The 24,244-nt window shown below is 35.0% G+C and overlaps 2 protein-coding genes across 4 annotated transcripts; both read left to right on the top strand.

The window, feature by feature from the left end:
* Positions 1-453: 453 nt before the first annotated feature.
* Positions 454-10,801, top strand: LOC113094553 (ectonucleoside triphosphate diphosphohydrolase 6). Of its 3 annotated transcripts, none has more exons than XM_026260126.1 (14): positions 454-826; positions 1,427-1,749; positions 2,884-2,960; positions 3,058-3,201; positions 3,633-3,708; positions 6,546-6,581; positions 6,769-6,857; positions 7,358-7,437; positions 8,355-8,419; positions 8,866-8,967; positions 9,259-9,399; positions 9,500-9,556; positions 9,867-9,982; positions 10,163-10,801. In XM_026260126.1, exons 1-14 carry the CDS (start codon positions 804-806, stop codon positions 10,253-10,255), a joined length of 1,422 nt encoding a protein of 473 aa, XP_026115911.1. In that variant the 5' UTR covers positions 454-803; the 3' UTR covers positions 10,256-10,801. The 3 variants fall into 3 exon arrangements, with proteins under 3 accessions (XP_026115911.1, XP_026115912.1, XP_026115914.1); XM_026260127.1 differs by having other exon boundaries at positions 8,869-8,967; XM_026260129.1 differs by having other exon boundaries at positions 457-826; positions 1,423-1,749.
* A 1,034-nt stretch (positions 10,802-11,835) lies between these two features.
* LOC113094588 (glycogen phosphorylase, brain form-like) lies at positions 11,836-24,205 on the top strand. The gene is made up of 20 exons (XM_026260179.1): positions 11,836-12,078; positions 13,611-13,712; positions 14,079-14,157; positions 14,241-14,344; positions 14,414-14,545; positions 15,224-15,335; positions 15,687-15,769; positions 16,175-16,318; positions 16,415-16,507; positions 17,159-17,305; positions 17,386-17,549; positions 17,817-17,931; positions 18,011-18,112; positions 18,244-18,391; positions 19,371-19,429; positions 19,797-19,938; positions 20,088-20,295; positions 20,571-20,705; positions 20,935-21,001; positions 21,460-24,205. Exons 1-20 carry the CDS (start codon positions 11,836-11,838, stop codon positions 21,610-21,612), a joined length of 2,532 nt encoding a protein of 843 aa, XP_026115964.1. The 3' UTR covers positions 21,613-24,205.
* Positions 24,206-24,244: the final 39 nt, after the last annotated feature.

Genomic DNA, 24,244 nt, shown 5'->3' on the forward strand with positions numbered 1-24,244 from the left:
TTTGATATTTTGTTTTCTTGTGCAATTAAATCTGGCTCAAATGCCCTAATGCAAATCTGCTCAAATAAAATGGATCAACAGATTCAAATTATAATTTGGACTTTTTGGGGGTGGGAAGTATCAATTAACCAATTATTTTCTTACAATCTAAACTGAAAATCAAAATAACTAAAACTAACTTTAATAGTGTTAGTTTTAGGCGTGTGTTCATGAATATAAATATGTATATATATGTAACTAAACAGGAAGGGAATAAAGGCATTATTATCAACTATAATTCTGAATTTGTCAAACGAAAATATTTGAATTTAAAAAAAAAATTATGTAAGTAATTTGGAACCTATAGTCTTTTTTTTTTATTTATAAGCACTCGTTTATTATAACATTGCTGCCAGTACACTGCTGGGTGTGTACGAGGGAGCGCGCCTTTGTATCATTACATCGAGAGCGCTTCGAAAGCTTAAGGAGCCGTCTGCTCTCCATACCAGTCCTCCTCGCGGTACTTTTTGATGTCAAACACCGATCAGTCTGTGTAGCGTCGCTTCAAGTCGAACAAACCTATTGGAACGAGTAGTAAATATGATCCTAGTATTGCGGTTCCGAAACTGCAGTCTCCGAATGAAGTATATTGATTGGAATGTGTGACGTGCTATTCGCTCCACGTCACCTCCACGCTGGACGTTACTGACGTAATCAAAACGAGACAAGAACGACTTTTGACGATATTTCAAAGGGAATATCATGCCAAATTCTGACAATGGGTATTCATCGACAACGAAAACACGACTCGCATTCGAAGGAGTATGATCTCGCCACAGAAAGCTAGGTATAACCGTCTTAAATATATAACTACATTGACTCATAATACGGAGATTGATATCCATTCTCACACTGTGTTCTTGAGAAAGGAAGCATAAGTTAGTTTAAATAAAGTAAAAGTAAAGTATAAAGTAAGTATTTTGGATCAATATGCTCACCACACCTGTTTTGGTGACTCTCTAGTTTGTATTTTCTCACTTAGCGTTAGTGTATGTGCTTATCGCCCACAAACCGATTTAATGCGTCAAATAATGATGATAAATATTGGGAAATCGACTATTCACTTAAATGAATAGCGTACATAGCTATATTTTGAACTGTCATCACAGTCAGAAAATCAGTGTTGACAAAATAACCTTATTTTTCATATAACGCATACATAATGCAGCAGCGGTTTGTTTTTTCATATAAATAATTTTTTTATATAATATGTTATACGAGAACAGGGATGTAAATATGTTTTGGATTTGTTAAACATGTAAATGTTTGTTATCTGTAAATCAGACAACATTGTTTTCACTTGGGTGGGTGATATTTCAGACTAGTTTTATAGCAAATTAAATCTCCTTTTTGTGATGTTTTGTTGTTGTTGTTGTTTTGGAGGTAGTGGAGAGAGTCGAGAAGCCTGCTGCTGCATTAGGAAATTGACTCCACATCATGTACCTCTGGCTCCCATTATGAGGTTCCCAAAGCTAGCTTTCATCTTTATGTTTGTGGTCTGCCTGGTGGTCTACCTCACCTACGTCAAACGTCATTATGACGACTCCAAAACACCAGTATCTGACCAGCTGCCCCAGCATAGGATGGATACCCATAAACAGTGGACCTCAGCTCAGGTGGTCAGTGATAATTTCCAGTATGGCATTATGTTTGATGCTGGAAGCACTGGAACCCGGATTCACATTTTCAAATTTCAGATCGAGCCAAATGGTATGTTAAAATTTTAAAGGTATTTGAGTCCACTTGTCCATTTCAGTCCACTTAAGGACACACTGCAAATAAGACCGCATTTTCGGCCTGTTCAAAATAACAAAAGCTTTCTTCTGTAAATGTAGTCTGGTAACTTCAAATATGTTCACTATATACAAAAAATTAGCATGCAGTGTAATTGTTATTAAATAAAACATTTTAAAAAAATTAATTGATACGAAGCTGAAATAAATAAAAATGTAAATGTTAGCTGAAAAGTAAAATTACTAAAATATATATAAAATAAAAAGAAATAAAAAGAAAATAAATGAAAAGGAAAAAAATCTAAATTGAAAATAATTAAAAAGGACAAAAGCACAGAAATGACTGTAATAGTTTATAAAATAGCTCTATGGTAAATTAGTATGGTAATATTTCCCACCAAAATCCATAAAGTCATCGGTAAATGGTAAAAAAAAGTAATTACGATAAATACAGCTATGGTATTTTGGTGGAAATACTGTGGTAAATGTCTGTATTTCCTGGTTGGATCAATTTGACTATTTAAATAAAACAAACTGATATTTGAAACCAGTAGCCAAACCATATTTTTACAGTTGTGGCTGTCATTGAAATACCGTAATGCTTACTCGCCTAATTATTTATCAAGTTACCTTACTGCCAAATACCATAGCGTTGCTATAGTAAAGCCATGGATATGTTGACTGTGTGGGCGTTATCCACAGATACTAGGTTTACTGCCTAGTGCAGCACTATTTGTCTAATGCCATAGTTATCAAATCCCAATTCTGAGCTAAATCAGTTAAGTGCTGCTTTAGCCTTTATTGTTAAACCTATGATTGTCATATTATAATAGACAGCAAATAGTCTATGCCATTAGGCACACTTTCTCATCCACATACATGCATGTATACATCATAGCTGAGCCTGATGGGTCAAAGGTCAAACTGGAGAGTATGGTTGGATTTGATCAGAGGCTGAAACATTTGTTTATATTGTTTATTATGCAAACATTAATATAAGCCATGAGAACACATGATTGTACTGTTATATACATTATTACTTTTCAAAAGTTTGTTTTTAAAAGATGTTTTTGAAAAGAAGACTTTTCTGCTTGTCTTTGTGTATTAACAGAAGCTCCCAAATTAGCCCATGAGACTTTTAGAGCTATAAAACCTGGACTGTCTGCATATGCTGATGACCCAGAAAAGGTAACCAGTAAAATGTGATTAAGTTTTATAATTGTGAACCTCAAGGTTGTATCTTTTATGTCTGGAGTTTAAATATGATATTAATGTTGTTTTACAGAGTAAGGAGGGGCTTTTGGACCTGTTAAAAGTTGCTAAAGACACTGTTCCTGAGAGATTATGGGGTTCTTCCCCTCTCGTACTCCGAGCCACGGCAGGGCTCAGACTGCTGCCTGGTGAGAAGGCCACAATCCTGCTGGACAAGGTCAGTGAACCATTAGCTGCCAAGTGAACATTCACTATATACCCTCTAACAGTTAGTACTTATGGCTAGTGCTTTCAGTTAACTAAATGCATACGATTATTAAGGTTTTAAGGGATCTGAATTGCATTCACATTTATTAATCTGTCAGAGGTTTTAATACTGTAACCCAATTTGGGAGATGTTAAATGACATGGTAACGTTAGAAATGCTGTAATGCAAACAAAGTTCCAAATCAACTTTAAAGATGGAAGTAACATCTATTATTTGTTTAAATGCATTAAAGGCTTAGTAAATATTATAGAAGTGTGTTAAAGGTTACCGAGACTAGAGCTATGTTTTCAGGCATTTCGTGTTCAACCAGTCGACTTGGTATATCCTAATTATTTCAGTATCTGTAATGCTGTGTTAACTCTAAAGTCTCTTTGCTCCAGGTGCGGGAGGTGTTTAGCGAATCCTTGTTCCTGTATAGACCAGACAGTGTGTCCATCATGGATGGCACAGATGAAGGTATTGTGTTAATTACTCCTGTCCCATATGTTAATAATGTCAGTTTCATAATAAAAAGAGTAATAATTTTCTAATTGTAATAGATTCTAATTTATAATTTAGATAATTAAGCATTGTGTAGCCTATGATATCTGTTTGGATTGCATTTTGAAAGGAATAATCTATTCCAGGGTCACTTTTTAGACTTTACAGTCTGAGCTAACAAACCACAAAAGCTTTGAGTGGCAGCACATTTTTAAGTTGTTGTTTAAATATTCGGAAACCTAGGAAGCACGTCCTGAAAGTTCAAACGGATGACAATGTATTATGTTAGATCGGCAACTAAATGAAATAAAACAACTAAAATTACAAATACAATAATACAATAATAATAAAAATAAATTAATAATTAAATGTAAATCTTTAAACAAAATAAAAAGGATGAAAGTACATGACACAATTACTAAAACTTAAACTAAACTTAAAATAAAAATAAAAACTAATTAAACATTTTATTAAATAACATAATAATTCTAAAGTAGCACTGTGGAGTGGTAAATATGTTTCCCATTAAAATACCAGTGCTGCTAAAGATGGTAAAATCCTTAAAAAAAGAAAAAGATCTCATATTTATAATTTATTATGAATTTGCAGTATGTGCTGGTTAGAGCAGCATTTTAACATGTTAGGATTTATATTTGGAAACCTAAGGAAGCATATCCTGAATGTTCAAAACATGACGTTGCTTCTCATTTCCATGATTGTAATTTTGCAGTGTTTTGCTGTGCTATGATCCATGCTCAAATCTGTCCACCATGAATGTGAAACCAGCAGATGTTACTGTACATCTAGTCGTCAAAAGCATCTGATCACTGTGGTCAAGCATTTGCACTTCTGGAAGGAAGATATAAGTTTTAAATTGTAATTTTCTTCAGTAATAGCTTGAGCTGTGTGTGTTTTAAAGATAGATAATGCATATATGGGACTTTAAATCAATCTTTAAAAATAGTTCACACTAGTAATAATGATCCCAGGGGATAATGTCCCATGTGCACTATAATCTCAGTAAAAAGATTAGCACCCATTAATTTGCTATGCAGTAAAGTCTTTTTTAAAGATACAAAAACTAGTATTTAGCAAAAGCCAAGTTGATAATACTTTTTTGTTGACATACAGTTGCTTTTTCTTAATGGGCACCAATTTGTATTTGAGATTTTGTTGTAAAATGAATGTTTAAACTCTATAATAATCTGAGTCTTATTATCGGTGTGAGTCTAAACTCTCCTGGACGCACAAGCTTACCCAACCAGTTTAGTCCATCGCAGCAAATCATACAGATTTATTGTTAATGCTGTGCCTAAGTAGTATATGTCAGGGAAAGAGCAGGGATGGGAGTTTATAGACACTAAGCGAGTTTGGTTATTTCTGAGTGCTAAAGCCCCATTCTTTGTTAAGAAGTAACCTACATTCAAAACAAACATACCATTTATAGGAGTTTTAGCATAAAGATCCAATGATGCCCTCATTCGATGTCTTTGTGATCCGGTCGGACCTTAACTTGATGTTAATGCTAAACTCTCTAAATTCACCAGCATATGTTGTACACTCAGATTTGATTAAAAAAATATATATTAATATTTTTATTCAGCGATAATTAATTACATTAATCAAATGTGACAGCAAAGACATTTATAATGTTAGTTACTAAAGATTTCTATTTGAAATAAATAACTTTTATTAATCAAAGGAAAAAAATGAATCTTGGTTCCCACTTAAATAATGGTCAATGCAGTTGTTTTCAGCATTGATAATAATAAAAAATGTTCCTTTGGCAGCAAATCAGCATATTAGAATGATTTCTGAAGAAACGTGAGACTGATGGCTGGAGTAAAATGGCTTCTGAAAATTCAGCTGTGCCCGCACAGCAATTTTACAGTGTTTTTGATATAATATATTTCAGACTTAAGACACTTAAGAGCATAAGACACTTCTTTCAAAAACATAAAAAAAAATCTTACCAACCCTAAACTTTGTAATGGTATGATAGCTTAGATTTGTTATACTTTAAAGGTCTCATATGATGTTTTTATATACCTATGCTTTTATGTACCTTTGGTACACTGATAATGTTGGTCATCATTTATTTCATGGCCCTTAAAATTAAGTCTGTTTTTTTTTTTTAAGCTATATACGATAATGCTATATGCAATTTCAATAAGCCTGTCCTGATGTTTTTGCTCTGACCAATTATGCAAACATGAGTTGTAAATGTGAACTGATGGATCATCAAATCTAAACGATTAAGGCTCTAAGATGTATATTTGTTATTTAAATAATGATTGAAGATAATTGTTTAAATTATGTAGTTGATACTTTTGATACATCTCTTTTCTTAAAAAATGTTTAAAGGCTGAAATGTGAAGTTGATTATTTTATATAGCCTTTTGATTACTTGAAAACCTGTATCTGAACTGTAATTCATGCTTTTACAGTCATTTTAAATTAAATTAAAATTAAATTAAATTAAATTAAATTAAATTTATGCATTTATCAGATGCTTTTATCCAAAGCGACTTACAGTGCATTCAGACTATAAATTTTTACATATCATGTGTTCCCGGGGAATCGAACCCCCAACCTTGATAGCCCAGTGCTCTACCAATTGAGCTACAGGAAAACTACATTTTACAGTTTAATATGTCATCATAGACATTGCTCTACGCTGCTCATATGATATTAATTGTATTTGTACAGGTCTCTAAAAGTCTTAAGTCTAAAATGTTATTTTGAAAATCCTGCAGATACCGTGTATGCAGAATTCTTGTACTAACAATTAATGAACATTTGTATTAACATAGGCATGTCAGCTTGGATTACCATCAACTTTTTAGCAGGTAAGAAAATCTTAGTAGTCACATTATATTTCATGTCATAACTGATTAATTTGGACACAAATTTATTACCCTGCCCTAATGCAGTTTTATTCTTTACTGTTACTTGAAAATGTTTGGTTGGATATTAATATAATTATTTAAAGTCTCTCTCTCTCTCTCTCTCTCTCTCTCTCTCTCTCTCTCTCAGGTGGTCTTCATGGTACTGACACTCCTACAGTAGGCATGCTGGATTTAGGAGGGGGCTCGACCCAGATCACATTTGCTCTACAGGATGAAGTGAGCCATGTATATTCATATACGTGCACATATAGCTCTAAATCCCCTCTAATGAAGCTATGTCACTCCTAACAAACTACCTTGATGGTCTCCTGTCCTATGCATTAATTTTATCCACAAATGTCCTGCTAATCCGATACATAACGGTTGTTGTACATTTGGCTGAGAGAGTTAGAGAGACTCTTGCTCTTGAACTAGGTCAGGTCTTGTACAGGGGATTGAGGACCAATTTATAATGTCATGACTCCGTTTCTCCGAGAGCTTTAGTTTCAAACATGAGCTCAGAGGAGAAGTGCTTTGGCGATTTCTGCATAGTTATAGTTGATGACAGATATTGTGTTAAATATATAGTCTTGACAAGAAACTTGCTGAAGCAGGCTGTGATGAGATTAGTATTAGAATAGTAATATTTGTCATTCTACCAAATTTCTACTTAAGAAGAGAAGAAAGCAACCTGTAATGCATCAATATTTGATTGTTTGTGTTTTGTTCCTGTGCAGAAAACCATCCAGACCTTACCCATTGATTATGTGACATCGTTTCAGATGTTCAACATCAGTCACACTCTCTACTCACACAGGTAAAGTGACCGGGGCTTAGGTTGGCATCAGAATTATGTGGCAAATCATGTAATGAATAAAGCATTGTTAAATGGTTGAGTTTCTGAATATTGATCTGATATTGATACTTCTGGTGTGCGATATTGTTATAAGAATGTGCAAGCTGACATAATTAAGAATGTCACTCATTTTGCAATAAATAAGCATAAAAATGTCCAAAAGCATTCACTACATGATGAAGCCTGTCAGCCAATAACTGATATAGTGCTGATATCATGCAGCCATCAGACTAGTCTTCATTACATCCCATTTAATAATCTTCAGCACTCAGAAATGCAGTATCACCATATTACTCCATCTGTTTAAAACTTCTCTGTGGCTTTTCTGTACAGTGATGTGCATTGCAATAGGGTCAAACCTCTGGCCCATGTTTGACACCCCCACCCATTGGTTCCTCTGCTCGGCCAGGGCTTTCTAGGTTATGTGAGCTCAGTGTTTAGTGCAGGCAGCACAAGTGTTTATGAGGCAGTGTGTGTGTTCGCTTTGCCTCCCCTCGCTCTCCTGATTAGAGCGTAATCACACAAGCCTCAAATTACAATCCCATCTCGGGACTCATCTCCAGATTACTAGAATTACTAGTTATTCACGGAGGGAGATTGGACACAAAAAACCCTCCTGCAGGGACCAACCAACGTCTGTACTCCCTGACATTTGAAAGGCAAGATGGTGATGAGGATTGTATGTGGGGTCATCGGTGCATTGCTTCAGAAGTGTGCAATTCTCATATCTCAATCATTCATATGAAATATAAATTTATATATATATATATATAATTTCTATTAAATATTTAACAAAATAAAAAATATATTCATAATAAATAAAATAATAATTGTTTTGTATATTCATCCAAATTAATGTCTGTTCTTTTTTTCTGTAGTTATCTTGGCCTGGGGTTGATGTCAACCAGACTTGCTGTGTTGGGAGGGATTGAAGGACAGCCTTGTATGTGGTCTACAATCTCTCTTTATCTTTGGCTTTTAAAGTCCTCATTCGCTTGATAAATAAGCCATTATCTAATCTCTTAATAATGCACTGAAGATTAATTCCTTGGTGGCCAGCTGTTGCACTGGATTTAGCTGAGGCCAGCGAGGAAAAACTGCCATCAGTGCAATAGCTTCCGCCTGCAGTTTACTACTGCGATTTTCATTTATTACTCTACAGATGTAATCAGATTTCTTTGTTTATAGTTTTGTACATTGTGTAAGTGTATCCCGCTTCTCTCTGAGTGAGCTGTAATGTTATTAAAACCGAAGACATGCATGTTTGTGTAAACGTGTTTTTATGTTTAACCACCAGGTGGCAATATAGAACTGGTAAAAAAAAAAAAAAAAGTTTGATGTGCATAAATAATTAATTTGGTTGCTGTGTGTGTGTGTTTTTATCTTCAGTAGCAGTACCCCAAGAGCTGGTTAGTCCATGTCTCGCCCCAGATTACTCTGGACAGTGGGAGCATGCTGAAGTACTCTACACTATTAAAGGACAGAAAGCAGGTATGAAAAATACTGTCTGCCTGGGTTAGGTTTTTGTATGTTCATTTTTCTGTACATTCAGTTTTACTCCCCGAAGATTTATCATTATAATCTGATCTTTTAGAAAAAATTAGTTTTTTATTAATTTATTATTTATTCAGTGGTGCTTTCTAAGGTACATAATAATTATGATAACAATTCTTATTAAATAATAATAATAATTTAACTTTAATTTAATTTGTTAATTACAATACATTTTGTGTCAATCATCCAACTTAAAACAGCATCACTTGTGTGTTTGCTCTCTTTAAGGGGAGCCCATCTATGAGACTTGCCTAACAAAAGTGGAAAAGATGATCTACAAACGTGTGAAAAAAATCGAGGGAGTGAAAGACATGGACTTCTACGCATTCTCCTACTACTACGACAGGGCTGTGGATCTGGGCCTCATTGGTATGAGATTAGTTTGATTGCTGTCATTAGCTTTCATTCAAACATTGTTTTTCAGATTTAAGTGAAGAAAATACATTGACTTTCTGTGTCTCCGACTCAGATGAAAGCACAGGGGGGACTGTCAGAGTCAGTGATTACATTGAAGGTGCCAAGAAAGGTAAGTGTGATTAACTGATTTTATTGTGATTTTAATGATTTTATATATATATATATATTTAATGATTTTTATATATATAACTTGCTGCGGGAAAAATGTAATGTCATCGTGCCATTATTACTATAATGTTAGATTATTAGAGCTGCTCAAATGCAAATGTAGACCTTTAATGCAGTCAATTTGGAAAAAGCATCTGTCAAATGCATAAATGTAAATGCATAAATTTCGAAAATAATCCACTATACTTTTGCGAAAAAAATCAGTTTACTTTTGCTTAAAAATAAAAAAATCATGAATTCTTCTGCTCCAGTGTGCAATAACATGTCAGCCGGAGGAATAAAGGAGTCTCCGTTTCTGTGTTTGGATCTCACCTACATCTCTGTACTTCTTCAGGAACTTGACTTCCCACCTGATAAAGAGCTGAAGGTGTGCTACTCTTGCTTTATGATTCCTGACTAAATAGGACTGTGAAATAGTTAGTGTGTGGTGACTTTTGGACACCATTAACTACAGCAGTGTGTGATTTATCTGTAATGTTTTGAAGAACAAATGTCAGGGGTGATCCTGTGATTTGGTTTAACCCTGTCATTTCTGTTTAAATTTCAGCTGGCAAGACAAATAAATAACGTGGAGACTAGCTGGGCCCTCGGTGCCACTTTCTATTGCATAGAGTCACTCCATAAACATGCAACGTGCTGAAAACATAAGACACTTGCAACATTTGAACCGCTCCACAACCCAGTAAAGCATGAATTGCTTTTAATGCTCTGGGAAAAATATCTACATTGATTGTATTTGCCATTTTGTCATTGAATTTATTCAAAATGTGAGTTTTTATACATACCTCTGACTTTCTGAATGTTTCTGTTTTCTTACTAGTATGTTAAGATATGTGTGAAGGTTAAATGTATGTGCTGGTTTGGGTGTTTACAGCATGTCAGAATCATATTAGTCAGGGTTAAAACTGATCAAAAACACTTGATTGCCTCAAGCTTGTAACAAGAAGTTATTTCATTTTTATATATTTAATTACTTTGTAGCTTGGAGATTGGTTTAATATATTACATACAGTATGTTTTAACAAATCATGTGTTTGGTATTAAATATGATCTGCTCTCAGAGGGAAGAAAAACAGACCAGAGCTGTTACTGTCATGTCCATGTACTTTTACTTGCTGTTTAATGTGTCCATTATTAGACGTATCAAATGTTTATATAAAATAACATATAAATACAATCTGAGAATGTTGAAAATTTTGCTCTCTGTGAAATATTGAGAAATTGGACATAAAGTTCACGAAGGTCTTAAAGTGAAACAGCAGGATGTGGTCTGCCTTGTGTTCGCTCCCATCACATCTTTCACCGGTTCAGAAAGTAAACTTTCACATCAGCAGGTGTCACAATACTAAAGCCTGCAGGGGTTGGGCTTGGGCATTCCAAATGTGGCAATATATTGCTCCGTGTTATTCACAGGATGTTGATTAAGGTTTTTAGAAAGTGTGATTTATTTTCAAATCCATATAGTATTCACTAAATGATTTTTATGATTTTTTTTTTTACCTCTATGGACCTGAATAAACATATCTATGCCTGGGAAGCATAAGCAGTAATCTCAGTGTGGCAGTGGAAGCCATTGTCCATATAATGAAAAGAGTTCATTGTAAAGAATATATTGAAAAGATGTCTTTTGCCTGAGAGCACAGCTATTCCTCTCTAAACCCATGAAATAATTGCATTGCATTAAAATAACACTTGACTCATGAATTTGTAAATGTACAAATATTACCTGTAATTAGTCAATATGAGATTATAAAATATATTATTTAAAGCCATCTTTCAAGAAACTCAAAGGCAATTTGCATAATATAAATTAATTTAATAATAATTATGAATAAAAAGTCTGTAAAACTATATAGTAACGGAATTTCGGCTCTTATGAAATCAAGAAAATTGGTAAATCTTTAGTTAAAAGAGACAATACTAAACTATTATATAACAGTTCCTGGCCAAAGTTGTTTATAAAGAAAATTTTGGTGCGTAAACCTGAAGCCCGTTAGCGTTGCAAAGATGATTGACATATCTCGCAGCCTATGAAGACGGAAATACGAAAGCGTCACTGGCAGTCTGTAAAGCCCCGCCTACTTTCTCTCCAGTTGACATAAAGGGGTGTGTGTCTCTAGGGAACAGTGCTTGTAAAGTACTTGTACATCGCACCAACCTGTTCACAAGGAGTCAAGGGGTCCAGAGTTTCATTATTTGCTTTTTAAACGTGTTGTCAACATGTCCAAACCTTTAACCGACCATGAAAAGCGCAAGCAGATCAGTGTTCGAGGTATAGCCGGACTGGGTGATGTTGCCGAAGTCAAAAAAAGCTTCAACAGGCATCTTCACTTCACCTTAGTGAAGGACCGCAATGTGGCCACCCCGCGGGATTATTACTTCGCGCTGGCGCACACGGTGCGGGATCACCTGGTGGGCCGCTGGATCCGCACTCAGCAGTATTACTATGAGAAAGACCCGAAGGTACGGAGCTCTTCCTCTTCTTCTCTGTGCAGGCAGGAAGAATGAAGTGGCATGTTTGTGCAATAGTGGAAAATCCAAAAATGCATGTAATATCGAATTATTACGTAGCCCTGTTTTACATACATCTGTAACGGCATAGTAGACATAAATGCGTTTTTTAATAAATGGATAAATAGTTTGATGCTCCAACATTGCATCACTGCAGAATTGTGATACAAGTGACTTCTGTTAAGATTAAATGCATAAACCATAGTGAATCTTAATGTTGAATATAACATAGACAGTTAAATCTTTTATTGTGAGTCATTCATTAATTTCACTGTTATATTTGGAAAGTAAAGATGTTCTTTGCGCAGACATCCATTGACATGGGGTAGTCAGTTGTTAGTTTGGGCTTCTTGTGGCAATTGTGATCTGTCCCTTGTCACATTAGGCCGTGTTTAGTAACTAAAGTATTTTGCAACCACTTGATCTTCTGTGCTCACTAGCAAGTACAGATTAACACCATGATACTGTCAAACCCAGTAGAAGATAACAGGCCTTATCTAATTAATTGACATGATCCATGTGCAGAATCACTAGTGGCTATTAATAGACTCCTTTTACTTTGGAGCTTTACTATGATTTGGGAGGTTATGATGTGTCTTTTTTTTTTTTTTTGGAGAGTAACAAGCTGAAAGTGGTTTTAAAGTCCGGTCTTTTTTGGTTCCACTAATGGCTCTTCCACTATAAAGTCATGTTTCTGAAAAACCTGATGTTACTTGTTTGTTGATGAATATGAAATTTAGTCTTGTATTTTGTCAAAGCAGCCCTCTGTGTGAATCTTCTGAACTTTAGGCCTTTTGGAATTAATTAATTTTTATTTTTATTAAAACACTATCACTTTTTTTTAAAACCTAGAGTATGTTGTGATTAAGCACCATCTACGCATGTTAAACCAAAGCAAGCATTTATTTATTAATGTGGTACTCAAATCTTGTTCAGTGTGGATTTGAGGCCTTCAGCAGGCTGTAAACTCCTCGCAGTGCAGACATCTTATGAATGGACCCTTATGAAAAGTTGATCCCAAGCCAAAGAGATCAAATTAAGCATGTTGTACTTGAGCAACCTAGAAGTGACATGACCAGATTATGATTTTGACTTGGTTAAGAGGGAAAGCGTAATAATTTGTTGTTTTTATTCATTTGTGATTGCATTACAAATGATTCCATTGATTATTACTGAAATGGCATAATTTTTATAGCTCCGTGTTTTACTCTCTTGTTCTGCTTTGAAAATGTACTCTAGAAAAAAACGCAATATATTGGTTTACCATTACTTGGGTATTGTCAGACCATTACTTAAATACATTTGCATCTTATATTGTCATGTTTTTATATGGTCTTCTCTTCTGCCTACATGATCTGCTTCAGATGTCTCTGAACACTCATGCAGTCACTTTTATCGGGGATATATATATATATATATATATATATTTATTATTATTATTATTTTTTTTAATAATAATTTATTATTATTATTATTTTTTGCAGCGCATCCACTATCTGTCTCTGGAGTTCTACATGGGCAGAACTCTACAGAACACCATGATTAACCTTGGGCTACAGAATGCTTGTGACGAGGCCATCTACCAGGTAAAGTGCATCACCTATGATAGCAAATGTAATATTCTAGTACAGCATTTGTTATTTAATTGCAGAACTGGCCCACAGCTCTATTACCTAAACATCCTGAATCTTTAGAAACAGCTGATGTTTTTGCCCTGCTCACCCACAGAGAGTTCAATGAGGATGTACTTTAGACCAACTGCTACAGGCTTGAAAAATGTTCTAAACTCCTTTTCTGAATGTGAAACACTGAAGTTGTCAAAATATTAAACTTTATGAAGTTTAGATGATCAGTAAAAATGTTGTTGCCCGTTATGGAACATTTGTGTTGTTTGTGTATGTTTTTATAATAAGATGTTTTTTTTTTTTGGACATGATGGTGCTGATCTTCAGCTTGGACTAGACTTAGAAGAGCTGGAGGAGATTGAGGAGGATGCAGGACTGGGAAATGGAGGTCTTGGGCGACTTGCAGGTACCTTTTAAAACACCCTACACCTTCCAGTAGAGTATATGACCCCATCATAATGGGTGTTTGGTGTCTGTTTTCTCTCACAGCTTGTTTCCTGGACTCCATGGCATCTCTGGGTTTGGCGGCATATGGTTATGGCATTCGCTATGAGTTTGGCATCTTCAATCAGAAGATCACCAATGGCTGGCAGGTAAACTGAATTTGAAAAATGTTGATATATAAGTTTAACGTTTAACTCTGGAACAACTTAATTTTTTAGGTCGAGGAAGCTGACGATTGGCTGCGTTACGGTAACCCTTGGGAGAAGGCCCGTCCAGAGTACATGCTGCCCGTGCATTTCTATGGCCGAGTGGAGCATGCAGATGAGGGACCGAAGTGGGTTGATACCCAGGTCAGTCAGTCTTGACCTATTTCAGTGAATGATAGGTAGTGATGCTAAAATGATTCTGTTCTGATAGAATCACAGGAGAGAAAAAAAAAACATAGCCTAATTAAAATAATAAAATTCAACCACATACAGATTTTGTTTTTGAATAAAGACTCCCCAAGGCTGCATTTATTTGATCATAATACTATAAAAACAGTATTGTTATGCTGCTTTATATTTCTGTGAAAAGTGTGGTAATTTTTTTTTTTTTTTTTTTTTTTAGGATTCTTTGATGAATATGAAGTTCAAAAGAGCAGCATTTATTAAAACTTGATATTTTTTTGTAACGATAAATGTATTTATTGTCACTTGCTGAATAAAAGTATTAATAAAAAAAATTATCCTACTGACCCCAAACATTTGAATGGTAGTGTAATGGAATTGTTTGTTATAATGGTAAAAACGATGCAATTTTTAAAAGATGAAAGAGAAAGGAACGACATACGTTTGTGTGTCCAATCAAACTTTACTTGGTGCATTAGGCACAAGGTCATCATTTCATGGAAATGTTTAATATGTTAATTGTTTAATTTTGTACAATAACAAATTTTAGCACTGGCTTGGGTTGACCAAAAACCTGGCTAAAATTTCAGAATTAAAAAATAAGAATCAATTGATGTCTTAGTGTCTTTTCTTTGGCAGGTGGTGCTTGCGATGCCTTATGACACCCCCGTGCCTGGTTATAAAAACAACACTGTGAATACTATGAGACTATGGTCTGCCAAAGCTCCTAATGATTTCAACCTGCAAGAATGTGAGTCCACAGAATGATTAGCTCGCATGTGTTTATACACACTCTCTCTCAGACACACACACACACACACACACACACACATGCATTGAGTCCTTATCCAGAAAAAAATAAATAAAAAATAAAAAGTGAGAGGTAAATACTTTTGTAAGTAAGATTTTAAATAAATGCTTTTAAAGAACCCTGAAAAAGAAAATGTATCACGGTCTGACCACTAACATGTGAAAACAAAAGTAGTGTGGCAAAAACGTTACTGTACATGCTGGGAGTATTCCATCTGGATTATCATTGATTTATAAAAAATGTATACTTCTAAATATAGTATGATTTTGAAATGCTCTCTGTTAATTGTAGTTAATGTTGGAGATTACATCCAGGCTGTGCTGGACCGAAACCTGGCGGAGAACATCTCCCGGGTGCTCTACCCTAATGACAATGTAAGTGTGTGTGTGCCTGATGGTGTAAATGTGCAGAGAGAGAGACAACCGAGAGCAAGAATTTGTGATGTGTATTACTGGTATGCAACATATGCTGTAGCTGTCTGGCCTAAGCAGACTGAAAACTCTTAATATTATGCAGTAGTGCCACAGATATGTGTAATGCAATGAGGAAGTATGAAACCACAACATGGAGTCCTGAGCAACTCTGTTGGCTGATATTTCATCATACACTAGTGTATATTAATATTGTTCACACAGCTACTGTATAATACAGGCAGAAAACACCATGCTTTATTCTAGTGGAAAAATCTAGACCGAAAATAAAGTGTTTTGTATTTTTGTAAAGCTTTCAGTGAGTATGCCTTTAATATTAATTCATTTCTTTGTATGTTCATGTGTTAGTTTTTTGAAGGGAAGGAGCTCCGTTTGAAGCAGGAGTACTTTGTGGTGGCTGCTACTCTGCAGGACATCATCAGACGCTTTAAATCTTCAAAGTTTGGCTGCAGGGATCCCGTGCGCACCTCTTTTGAAGCTTTCCCTGAAAAGGTGACCCAAGACATTTCAATTGGTTGGTGTTTTTAAATCTGACACGCATTTCTTGTGCGATTCAACCTAGTATAATGCTTTCAAAACAACTCTCAGGTGGCAATCCAGTTGAATGATACTCATCCAGCTCTGGCGATTCCTGAACTCATGAGGATCCTGGTGGATATAGAGCGGCTGGACTGGGAAAAGGTGTGATGTTCAGGCTGTCCAACTGTGTGTTAAGATAAAGGAATAATAGTAACTAATAACTCATTTGTTCATAGACATGCATTTACTGAAATTAGTAGATTTGGATGTTTTACGGCAGAAATGTAAAGCAAACCAATTCCTTGGTTGTTTTGTTGTTCTGCATTTTTCTGCTTCCTCATTCTGACATAAATAATAGATATAGCAATGTTAATGTAAAGAAAAGTATAGTTCACAAAGCGAGCCAACTTATAAAATGACAAAGGAAGTTGTTTGCATATTTTTTTTGGTATTTAATTTGTTGATTTCAATTTATTTTATGGATTATTTTATAATTTTTATTTTTAATAGAATTTATCAAAATTAGTATAAAAGTGTGTGTGTGTAGCAGGTTTTCCCTACATTTGAGGACCAAATACAGGTCAATTGTGACCTTGTGGGGAAATTTTTTTGGTCCCCTGATGAAACAAGCTTATAAATCATGCAGAATTAAAATATATATATATTTTAATCTAAAACTGCTGAAGGTTTTGTTTTGTGGGCTAGGTTTAGGGTAAGATAGAAATTACGGTTATACAGTATAAAAAGCATTACATCTATGGAATGTCCCGAAAAAACATGAAAACCTGTGTGTGTGTGTGTGTGTGTGTGTAGGCGTGGGAGATCACCACAAAGACTTGCGCATACACAAACCACACAGTGTTACCCGAGGCTCTGGAGCGCTGGCCTATCCACATGTTTGAGACCCTTCTGCCACGACACCTGCAGATCATCTACGAGATCAACCAGCAACATCTGGATGTGAGCATTCTCACTTACGCCAACTCAAGATCATCATGTCGTTAAATGAACTGCTTTGTCTGATGGAGTCTCTTTTGTAGAGAGTTGCTGCGCTGTATCCAGGCGACAGCGATCGTTTGTGCAGGATGTCCCTGATCGAGGAGGGCAACCCAAAGAGGATCAACATGGCTCACCTTTGTGTGGTTGGGTCACACGCCGTTAATGGAGTTGCACGGATTCACTCAGACATCGTCAAAACCACTGTGTGAGCAGAGCGCATCAGTCATTATGCAAGAATATTTGACAGAGGAATGATGTTTATTACATTTATTACAAATACAATTTTATATATATATATATATATATATATATATATATATATATATATATATATATATATATATATATATATATTAATCGGTTTCAAAATTGCATTCTGTGTAGAGGTACTAGTTAGGTCAATTGTATATTGATATGATGGATATTTACTGTAGAAGTTGGAGACACTTAAGACATGTTTTGGTGGTTTAAGATTTAAGGACTTCTGTGACATCGAGCCGGAGAAGTTCCAGAACAAGACAAACGGCATCACACCTCGTCGCTGGCTGCTGCTGTGCAACCCCGGCCTGGCTGACATCATCGCTGAGGTGACCTTCTGAAAGAAGTAGCTCTTGCTTGCTTTACCCACAGGTTTTCTTTCTGTCTTATGCTTGTTTTTCCTTTCAGAAAATTGGTGAGGAATTCCTGACAGATCTTTTCCAGCTAAGGAAACTGTTGGACTTTGTCAATGATGCACAGTTCATTCGGGATGTGGCCAACGTCAAACAGGTCTACAATTATGTTGTTGTTGTTGTTGTGTTTTTTTTTATGTATCTTCTGTGTTTGGTATTTATTGTGTCAGTCTTTTTTTTTTTTTTCAAAAGTAAAACTTTCTTGTTCATGTAATTTATTTATTTTAGGAGAATAAGCTGAAGTTTGCAGCTTATCTGGAGAGTGAATACAAAGTAAAGATAAACCCTGAGTCCATCTTTGACATCCAGGTCAAAAGAATCCATGAGTACAAGAGACAACTGCTCAACTGCCTTCATGTCATCACTTTATACAACAGTAAGAATTACATGTACACACAGAAACGTGTTCACACGGGGTTGATCAGTCTGAAGACAGAGGAAGTGACCAAAGATTTTACACTTTCATTAATATCGTTTTTTCTTTTACTGATGTAGGTTATTTTATTCAGTTAGATATATAGACAGGGTGTACATAAGTGATGCACATACTGTATGGGACCAAAATAAAAAATGCATTGGGTAAATAAGTTTAGACCGCTCATTTGTGCACCGATATGGTTGACCGCTATTAATGCTCCCATAATCACCATTTTAGATCAACTAATACTGAAATACTTTGTCTAGATTTATGCATTCAGTTTGAATGGAAATCTTATAATGTGCTGCTGGTTTAACAGCAAAACTGTGGCATTTCATTCACTGGTGTGCTTCTCTCGATAGCGCTAAAACCAGCAGCGCATAGGTGTACTTGCCAATGCAATCTGCTTTCAGGTTTGAAAATATTGAACATATACGTATGTGTGTGTGTGTATAAGAAAATTTAAATATTAGCATTGTATTTTTAAATGTACTATAAAATAACTACTTTTATTTCTTACTCTTTTTATATATATATATATATATATATATATATATATATATATATATATATATATATATATATATATATAAATATATATATATATATATATATATATATAAACTAATATAATATTTTAGTTTATCATTTTATTAAAAAAAAAAACTAAATACAGTGAAGTAATACTATTATTACTGTTATTAAGTTTTTTTTTTTTTTATTAAATTTATAGTTAATGGCTCCCGCTATATGCAGTGTAGTGCCCCAAACCAAATCTCCAGGTGCTCTCATGAAAACCAGACTGAAAAACCCTGCACCCCTGTATAGATGTCTCCTCTATAGCTGCTTTTTCTAGAGTTGTATTAAAATATTTCTTTTGTTTATCAGAGTTTCCATTTTTTTTAAACTCAAATGAGTGGTATTCTGCACTTTCTAGGGATTAAAAAGGATCCAAACAAGAAGTTTGTTCCCAGGACAGTAATGATTGGAGGAAAGGTATGTGCTTTCAATTTAAATCAGTTCACTTTTTAAATCGTTGTTGTTGTTGTTGTTGTTATTATTATTATTATATAGATATGCAGATCATGGTTATACCTGCTTTTGAAGCATTTTAAAGCTGGGGTCGTCAAACCACTAGAGGGCCTCAGCAAATATCTTAGGGGGGCTACAGGTTGGCTTCAAATGATACGAATTTATATATAATATGTAATGAAAATATCAAACTTAACTGAAAACAAGCTGCTTTGGGCCTTTGAATCTTGTGCTGGACAGTGGGAGGCATTCAGTTAAAAAAGATTGAGAACCATCGCTTTAAAAGAGTCCTAAAAGGTATTTTTGTGTTGTCCTGCACTGCCTCCTGCAGGCAGCACCAGGCTATCACATGGCAAAGATGATCATTAAACTGTTCACCTCAGTGGGGGAGGTGGTCAATCATGATCCTGTGGTGGGAGACAGACTCAAGGTCATTTTCCTGGAGAACTATAGAGTCTCTTTAGCTGAGAAGGGTGAGTAAACGTAAACAACTGTTAATGTATAGCCAAAAAAAAAAAATTGAATCCGGTTTAAGTTTATATATATATTTATTTATTTGTTTTTGATGTAATGGTTTATGCAGATATTTGACTGAATGTGTATCATATGCTCTGTTCTTCAGTGATCCCTGCTGCCGATCTGTCCGAACAAATCTCTACGGCAGGTACAGAAGCCTCCGGTACAGGAAACATGAAGTTCATGCTTAACGGCGCGCTGACCATCGGCACCATGGATGGTGCTAATGTGGAGATGGCAGAAGAAGCTGGAGAGGAAAACCTGTTCATCTTTGGCATGAGGGTCGAGGATGTGGAGGCCATGGACAAAAAGGGGTGAGAGTGTATGGATATAAATGGGATAAACAGGAAACAAAAAAGGTATAGGTTCAAGCAATGTTTCTCAATTGGTGGGTCACGACCCAAAAGTAGGTCGCAAGACTTTTCTTAGTGGGTCGTGGAATATGCAGTCAAAGAAACATCATCAACAACAAAAAGCTAATTCTAAATGTTTTTCTGATGCGGCACACACTGCATTTCACTTTACTGAAGCGCAAGAGAAACTTTATTTTAGGTTTTAGTCTACAATAACAGCACTGTTTGTGATGCAGATACAATGCCAGGGAATACTACGAACGTCTGCCTGAACTGAAGCAGGTGATGGATCAGATCAGCGCTGGATTCTTCAGCCCCAAAGAGCCTGAACTCTTCAAAGACATCGTCAACATGCTCATGAATCATGACAGGTGGGTGTTTGCAACCTCTTTAAAAAAAAAAAGTTAGCATTTTCTTATGTGGCTTTTACAGGTATATCGAATTTATTTGTTTTTATAAATGAGAATACTTACTACAGTTTTAATTTTTAATTGTACCCCAATATATTGATGTTTGTAATTCATAGCCGTTTTATGCAACAATTATCAGATTTATTTTTGCTTTAGTAAGAGGTGCCTACCTTCTGTTTTTCTCTCTCAGGTTTAAGGTTTTTGCAGACTATGAAGCATATATCAGCTGTCAAGAAAAAGTTAATGAACTCTACAGGGTGAGTAAGGACTTCTCAGTGGCTGAGCCCATTATAGTAATACCTGAAAACTGAAAATTATTCCATTGAATGCAAATTTGTATTTTTATTTTTTTACTAATGTGATATGTAATAAAAGCTTTACAAAAAAGATCTTTATAGATTTGTCATTCTCTATTGTTAATTATATATTATTAAACTGTAAAATATTTGAGAACTGAAAATGTCTGTATCTGACACAAGGGGGCGCCAACACTTCTGTTAATAGTTAGGTGAGGGTGATATAATCTCAAAATGACCACTGTTTTGATTGGTCTTACTTTACTTAGTCTATCACTGCTCAAAAGGAATAACTGACCTTGATGAATGGACATGTTTGTAAAACTGCTAACACAGCTGGTTTCCAATAGCTGCTGTTTTATTTTTTTATTTGGACTTTTTCCTTCGTTATGTGTAAAATTCCCCTCTCTTTTCTTCAGAATCCTAAAGAATGGACCAAAAAGGTCATCAGAAACATTGCTGCTTCTGGAAAGTTTTCTAGTGACCGCACCATCACAGAGTATGCACGTGAGATTTGGGGCGTAGAGCCGTCTGATGTCAAGATCCCTCCACCCAATGAACCACGTGAATGAGGGAGTGAGCAACGTGATGGTTAGATGGTGTCTACTGACTCCGTCTTTCCCAGTGTGCTGGTGTGCCTTGACTGGCTTTACCTGATTCAGATTCAGGTTTCTCTCTCATTCTCAGCCTCCTTGAACTTCATTACTTTAGACTACACACAACACAGAACTCTTTCAGGTGCACTTACGTTGTAGTATGCTTTAAATCACTTACTTTCACATGCACATCCAATTACCATGGTTCCATTATGCAAATTCAATTTGTTGGTCATATGAGACTCTTTATACATCAGTTGCATTCCTTGTTTTACTTTTGAGAGTGGCTGTTGTGTCGAATTGTTACAGAGATCATGCTTTAAGGACAACTGATTTCAAGAACACAGTGGGACCGAACAAGAGCCTTTGAGTATTTTATGTAGCTAAATCTGCAACCTAAAAAACCAGTGGAGACTTTACAATCATTCACATTCTCAAATATTTCTTAAATGCATGTCAGACTATTTGACCACCAACCACCTTTTCTCTGTTTGAATTCAGTAGAAATAGTCTTTTTGCTTTTAAAATGCACGATATAACCAGTCAGAAACAACAGCCTTTTTTTTTTTTTTTTTTTTCAGAAGCAGGTTAAAGGGTGCCTTGTGTGCATACTGTGCAATATTAACAACACTAGAAGAACACACCCCTTTGAAATGCTTCATAAAAAAAATGATAGTGGAGGATCTATGGCAGCTGGCTGATGCAAACTCAGGTTGGCGCTGATTCAGTTTTTTGCTTTACCATTTCACATTGTATTACCAAATCACGAGATGTGTGTCATTGTATCGGTTCATTTTACAAAGCACCTTGAATTTTGGCAAATGGAGATTCATAAAGCAAACCCTGCCTTGAGCTTCAGATTGCAGTCTGTCTTGAATGTATGCTTATGGATGTGACTTTGAACATTCACCCATTGTACTGAGGCCTTTTTTTCTTGCTACCTTTTACACAAGTACTGTATAAAATTGATGGTTTTAAAACCATGTTAACAAATAATAAAATGCTGAAAACATAAACAATATGCTGTTGACTTAAAATGAATAAAGGCAATTCTAATCGGATGTTGGAGCGATAGAATAGGTTGATTGTTTTAAAGATTGAATGCTGTTGTCATGTAACACAATATTCGTATCTGTCAGAATAGTAACGAATGACCTGAACAGGTGCTGGGTGTGGTAAAAGTGTACACATGAATGAGGTATTGCCTAAACCTGGTACAGTAAACAAAACGGCTTATCAGCACGTTAATTCAGTTAAAATACCCCAAGCTTCTCATACGTGCTTCCTCGCACTGCTTTAACTAGTTCAACAGGATTCTTCTGTCCCAGTCTAGTAAAATTATTCAACCGGTCATTACAAGAAAAGTAATAATGTGTAAATGTGTCATTTTTTACCATATATTTTTTTTCTGCTGTAAACTTTTTTGATGTTGTATAAAAGCCTTGTAAATAATTGATATCAGAAAGTGATCCATTTCTTTTCCAGTCTTTTTATTGTTTACAAGCAAACATACTGTACTTCCATCTGTGCATGTGTCCAGTAAGGTTTAGCAGCTTAGAAGAAAACAAACATTGTAAACCATTTGGTACAGTTCGCAAAAAGTAACAGTTGTTGTAATAACTGGGCAGTATTTCATTTAATTACTATATATGTATATATTGAATTAAAATATGCAAAATTTGGTCAACATCAACAAAGATGGCAGAATCAAATCTGTGTTCAGAACAGTAACGTCCAAATATTCTGTGGTCCATTTTTGCATCCTAGTACAATGGAATACAGAAGTGAGCCGCTTAATATACATACAGTATAGGTATATATGGGTTGGGGTCTTGTATATGGTTATCCTTCAGCTTTATATGAAATTATTGCACCTGGTGATCTTGTTCAAATGAATTTTTTATGTTATTTCTACATAGTTCTGCACAAAAATCTACTTCACTAACTATAAAGAGATTTTTGATGTTTTTCTTTCAGTGCATCAGTCACACACTGGCAGAGGAAAACTTATTAAAATGATTGTGATACAAATTCTTTCTGAGAATAATCAGCAGAGAGACTATATCTACGATTGAAGCTTGCATGCACACATGACCTTGTTAACATTATTTCCCCTTAACAAAAATAATTAAGCAGAAAGATTTGAGATAAAACAAATACAACCTGACACACCGAGCAACAATACAGCAGATTTGGAGTCTTAAAGGGTCTGCGTTACAGTGAAAACAACTTGAAATATGCAGATAAGAATTATGAAATGGTCAGTGCACAGTGAAGAATATATAGTTAGTATATTTACATGACAAGATGTAAGAGCAAGCCAAAGATGTGTCATTATTGCTCAATGTTTCGTAGAGTCATGGATCTTGGTATCAAAGTCCTTGACTTGAGTATTGCCTCATTTACTTTGTGCATGTTGAAATACATTGCACATATTCCACCTAATTAAAATACACAATTATGAAACATTGCAAGATACACTGAAAGGATCAATTAGAATGGACTTGTTAACGTTACTTCTAAATGTAAATTATTATTTTTTTCCTTTAAAAAAAAAAAAAAAAAAAAATTATATATGTATATATATATATATATATATATATTTATA

Source organism: Carassius auratus, unplaced genomic scaffold, assembly GCF_003368295.1.
Source record: "Carassius auratus strain Wakin unplaced genomic scaffold, ASM336829v1 scaf_tig00215410, whole genome shotgun sequence".
In the NCBI taxonomy this organism is placed as follows: domain Eukaryota; kingdom Metazoa; phylum Chordata; class Actinopteri; order Cypriniformes; family Cyprinidae; genus Carassius; species Carassius auratus.

Coding starts and splice junctions, on each gene's coding strand:
- LOC113094553 (XM_026260126.1), top strand. CDS start 804: ATGATCTCGCCACAGAAAGCTAG. Junction 1,750..2,883: donor ATTTCAGATCGAGCCAAATG/GTATGTTAAAAT, acceptor GTGTATTAACAG/AAGCTCCCAAATTAGCCCAT. Junction 6,858..7,357: donor CATTTGCTCTACAGGATGAA/GTGAGCCATGTA, acceptor GTTCCTGTGCAG/AAAACCATCCAGACCTTACC.
- LOC113094588 (XM_026260179.1), top strand. CDS start 11,836: ATGTCCAAACCTTTAACCGACCATGAAAAGCGCAAGCAGATCAGTGTT. Junction 14,546..15,223: donor CGAAGTGGGTTGATACCCAG/GTCAGTCAGTCT, acceptor TTTCTTTGGCAG/GTGGTGCTTGCGATGCCTTA. Junction 17,550..17,816: donor GACATCGTCAAAACCACTGT/GTGAGCAGAGCG, acceptor TGGTGGTTTAAG/ATTTAAGGACTTCTGTGACA.